This window comes from Chaetura pelagica, unplaced genomic scaffold, assembly GCF_000747805.2.
Source record: "Chaetura pelagica isolate M959 unplaced genomic scaffold, ChaPel_1.0 scaffold135, whole genome shotgun sequence".
NCBI lineage: Eukaryota > Metazoa > Chordata > Aves > Apodiformes > Apodidae > Chaetura > Chaetura pelagica.
Genome location: NW_009953649.1, coordinates 1090040 through 1095215, shown reverse-complemented (window position 1 = coordinate 1095215; position 5176 = coordinate 1090040). Strand labels below are relative to the sequence as shown.

General features: G+C 40.6%; 1 protein-coding gene across 1 annotated transcript in view; it reads right to left on the bottom strand.

Moving 5' to 3' along the window:
- Positions 1–307: 307 nt before the first annotated feature.
- The window catches only part of SYNE1 (spectrin repeat containing, nuclear envelope 1), a 243482-nt gene continuing 238613 nt past the window's right edge, over positions 308–5176 (bottom strand). Inside the window, exon 143 of the mRNA XM_010000000.1 lies at positions 308–995. Within this exon, the coding sequence (XP_009998302.1) occupies positions 755–995 (241 nt within the window). The 3' untranslated portion in view covers positions 308–754. The remainder of the gene's footprint in view (positions 996–5176) is intronic.

Below are 5176 nucleotides of genomic sequence, written 5' to 3'. Positions count from 1 at the left end.
TTTTATGGTCTCTATAATAAATGCAAAGAAATTAATACAAACAAAACTTTGCTTAGCAAACTGTACATACATAAATATGTTCTTTGTTTTTTAATTTGACATTCAACATTTTTCCTCATAAAACCTTTTGCAATCTTACTTATTACACCCATTTTTTAAACCTTAAAAAAGTGCTTCTCAGATTTACACCTTGTGCATCCAAAGCAGAAGTTAGAACACCATGCCTGAAACAGAAACAACAGGGAATATTACACTGCCATACAAGATCCTTTAAAATTGTATGTTACAAATGCTCTAAAATTTCTTTAGCATTGGTTATTTTGTATTACTGCAGATACTGAGAAGGTATTTGACAAAATCTAGGTAATGGCTCATTTAGAGCAGCACGCAGGAAAGGATCTACAGTATCAAGTCCTCAGCTATGCATAGTACAGGGCAATGACCTGGATATAAAGTGGCTAAAAGATCCAGAATGCTGGTCAGAAGGACATTTCCCTCACACGTTACATTCTCCTAGTACCCAGGATGTGAGTATTGAAATGATGCTACTCAGGTAATGCGTTGTGCACTTTGATACTGATATACTTATGCTTTACTAACTGAGTGGCCAGCAGAGACAGATATGGATGCAGCAGTGGCTACAGCAGGTAGGTAAAGCTGCCACACTGAATCCTGTCACCCAGGATTTAAAAAAAACCCATCCTGCCTCCCTGCTAGCACTCCAACAAGGTCCCTGCTGTCTCACAGGTCTCCTTCATAACGGAGGTGGACCATTCATGTATTTTAGCATGGGGTGGAAAGAGCGGGCAAAATTGTTGGCCATAGTACAGCTGTAGTCCTCCTTGGTCATTGGCACCAGGCAAGCCAGGCCGATCAGGAGCAGCAAGAGCAGCTGAAGTGGCAGAGCGGCTCTCAGGACTCTGAGGAAGAAGGATGGGCGCCGCCATGCTGGCCTGGCCTCAGAAGGGGAGGAACCTGAGCCACCTCTTGTGGACCTGAGAAAAGAGGATGGACAGGTGAATACACCAAAACATCACTGCAGCAGAGGTTGCCCTTGAGCACTCAGCCTCCCCTGAAGGCTGATATACAATTTGTACATTTTTTGACTGATAACTGCAGAGGTATTTTTCACAGAACATGCTATTTCCCCAACACTTATTAAGAGACCCTGTATTTCTAGACTGAGTAGGAAAACACCGAATGGTCACAGGGGCTTTGTGATCCCGCAGCCCCTTCATCAAGTAAGGGGAAGATTCTCCACTTAAAGCATTGCGCTCTAGAGAAGTGGAAAACAAAAGGTAGGCCACAGCTGTCATCAATTTAAGGCACAGTGGCTAAAAAGGAAGCCTCCTTGTTTAAAATGGCAGTTGTATTTGATTTTCAGAAGTTTCTACATGTGTTTCTGTATACAAGGGTATAATGCATTAAGATTCAATTACATCAAACTTCAGTTAATCAACACAACAATATGCAGTCAACAGGGAGTAATTTTCTACTAAGTACATGATATTTTGAATCTTGCACTGAATCAGCAGTTGAAATCTATTTACTTGATTGGCTTGACACCATCACCTTCAGAATGATTTTCTCCATTTTGTCTTTGGATCTGACTTGAAATAGGATATAACTATTACACATGTCAGGGAAAGGTGAAACCTAACACAAATATTTCCAAAAGGGCACTTCAAATTAATCATAAAAACCCAGTATGTTTTTTCATGAAGGATAAAGACATAGATTTAACATCTTCCTTTTTGTCTCAAAACTGCCAGAGCTCAAATATATGGATGACAGTTTTTGAAAGAAAGGTGGATGACTGACGAGATTATACAAGTTATAATTCGATGGTCTCAGTGTGCTCTTTAAATGGCATGGGAAAGTATTGTATTTTAGCACTAGCCACAAATGGAAGAACTTGGAGCCTTCAAATAATTTGCTTCAAAAACTCCTCCATTAAGACATTAGGTCACAAATTTTGTCTTAGACATGTTGCTATAAAACATCTGCATAACTATGAAGCCCCCAAAAATCTATAGTTGCTAGGGTTTAAGAGATAGAAATGCTTATAAAGATGGATTTAGTCTCAACTTGAAGGTATGGGAGGTCAGGCTTCTTGACTGCAGTCAAATGCTCCCTAATAAAGCAAACAGGGACAGATAGTTCCTTAGTGATTTCTTGCTTTCCCTGTGTCCTTTTGAGCCTGTTGCCCAGATAAACCTGAATCTGTGTAAGAAAGCATGTGAAAAACAAAATATAATCTCCAAATCTACATCAGGCTTGGAAAGGGTCCCCTTCCCACATGTTCAGAAAAGAATTCTTGCTATGCTTGAGATTATTTTTGTCTTGTTCATACATGTGTATCAACCCACTATGAAGACTTCAAGAAAGCCAGACAGATTTGCTAAAGTTTAGATGACCAACAGACACACAAGCACTCAGGTATGCTAAGTGATTAACTTGATCTAAGTATCTCAGGAAGGAGTGGTGATCAAAACATCAGACTGCATGTAGATTTAATCTGCATTATTATAGCCCAGATGGAAAGCTTCTTATTGCATAATGTAAGATCATGTATTATAAAGAACATATTGAAAGGATATGGCACATTTAACAGCATCAGAGCATTCCCTATTAAAGTTCAATTAGATCAGGACTTCAAATGTCTGAGAATGCCAAGACAGAAAGTTAATGGACTGAGGTAGGAACAAAGGGAACAAGGAGTACTTAATTACTGTCCAAGCATTTGATTGCACAGTCTACCTATTTAGAAAGCTCTGATTGTGCAAATGTTGTTAGTCCCAATCAAGAAAGGCCATATTGCTGCAGCTTGTGCTTGATAATGAGCAAAGTCTGAATTTCCTCATTGACTCAGTTACTCTGGGGCAACACTGGATGTCAGGAGGGAAATTTTCAAAAAGCAGAACCAAAAAGGAGCCGGCAAAGTTAGCATCTAGTTTTTCTTACTTTTTTATTTAGCATCACAATCCAGCACTTTTTGTTTTGTTTTTTATCCCCCCAAAAAGAGTGGAATGAGTAACCTGCATGGTTGATTGCAACAAGGAACAATTTCGTTACGAAATTAAAAGACATCAAGGCAAAGATTTTCAAAACATTTTTTCTGCAGTGAAGTAGGGTGTTGAAAAATAGATACTGTATAGAAATAATTAAACAAGCAAATAATGAAACATGAAAACATCTTCAGAGGGGAACTTCTAAAAAGTTTGAGTGCGCCAATGCCTGTGCTTATTGCAGGTATGCCTCTGAAATCTGTGTAACTGGCTAAAAAAACGGAATAGCTCAGCCTAGAGTGTTTAATGGGTTTGGCAAGGAAAGACAGATAAAACTTTACATTGTTAATAAAAAAACACTGACTATTCATAACGGCCAGAACTCCTGTTTACTCCAGCAGGAAAAGGGAGATCTGAAGTACTGTGGAGAAAGTTGTAATTTCTTTTTCTAGAGCTTGCATCTTTAGCTGTCTCCTAATTGCTCCACCATTTGTCACACTGGTCCCTGCTTCAGAAGTGCAGGAAGTAAGGCCATCTGCTACTTGATCCATGCACAATTCCTACTAACTAGATGAAAGTGGAAGCACAGCTGTAAACCTGGCCAAAAATAAGCTTTTCCATGTCAAGAAATCTCAACTTAAGAACAACTCATGATTCAAGCAGAGCTGATAGGAGTAAATAAAGTGAGCTTAATGGGGAAGTGACTGATGGAATGCAGACAACAGGCTTACATTAAAAAAGGTACTGCTGGGCTAGTAGGATGTCATACTGGACTTAATTAAGGATGAGTCTTGATTTACTATCTTTATGAAAAGACTATGGCACAAAATATAAGAACAGCAAATTTCATCTGTATGATGACAGAAGTTGACAGACTTTAAATACAAAATAGGAATGGTTTCTTGCACAGAAAAAATGTGGGTGAATACAATAGGTCTAAAAGTATCTCAAGATTATAGTGTGTCTTCTGCTAGAAATTTGGAAGTTCACACTCTGAAGATAATGGAGAAAATCTAGAACCCTTTGACACAGGAAAGCCACAAACAAATCATGTGGCTTGTGAAAGCTCTGAAAAGGGATAAAAGAAATTTTAAAGTATATTTAAGTTCAAGATTTCCAGACAAGAAAATGGGTTGTTTTAATGATGTTCTATAAACACTGGTCAGATCTCACCTGGTGCAGTTTGCATTATTTTGGTTAACATACTTCTGAAAGGTGACGTCAAATATATACTAGCTTAAAGGTGTCAGAAAAATGGAACCTTTCTCACATGAACTTAAAGAGCTGAGATAACCAATATGTTCTGGTTTGGTTTGGTGGGTTTTTTGGTAGCAGGTGAAGGGCCCCAGGAGTGGCTCCGGTAAGAAGCTGCGAAGCTCCCCCTGCTTCAAATCCAGCCAAGGAGCCATTAGAGGGACAATAGATGTGCCTCAGTGATTAACATGTGAAAAAAATGAAATGAGACCTGAGCAGAAAAGCACTTAGGGGAGAAGAGCTGTGTTGGGGAAGGAGAGCAGTGCTGGTGGTTGGTGAGAAAGAAGAAGATGCCCAAGTAGGAGTTTCTATGCAACCTACGAGATGGCAGCTGTCCCCCTGCACTCATGGGAGGAACATGGTGGAACATTCCCTGAAGGTGCCAGGAGGGATGAACTTGGCCAGTGGACTCTGATTATGCAGCTTTGGAAGATCCTGGTGCCAGGGGAGTTTATTGGAATAGCTCTGGACCTCGTGGGAAGGACTCATGAAGGAGAGGTTCGGGGAGGACTCTCTCCCATGGCAGGGACCCCATGGGGAAGCAGGGAAGGACTGTAAGGAATCCTTCTTCCTGAGGAGGAAGGAGCATCAAGAACCATCAGCCTGTGAACTGACTCTAAACCCCATCCCCTGTTCCCCTGTGCCGCTGGGGGGAAGGAGGGAGAGAAACTGGGAACAAAGTGATTTGGGCCCGGGAAGAAGGGAGGGGTGGGGTAACATATGCAAGCCCTGCTCTTTGTGTTGTGTGTGTCCTGTGTGTGTTTGATTTGTGTGCAATTAAATTACTATTTTTTCCCCAAGTTGAGTCTGTTTTGCACAGGACCTTAATCAGTGAAGAACCCTCCTTGTCCTTTGTCTCAACCCATGAACTTTGTCCTCCTCATACCAGAGTATGTGTGTATTGGGAGGGGGGG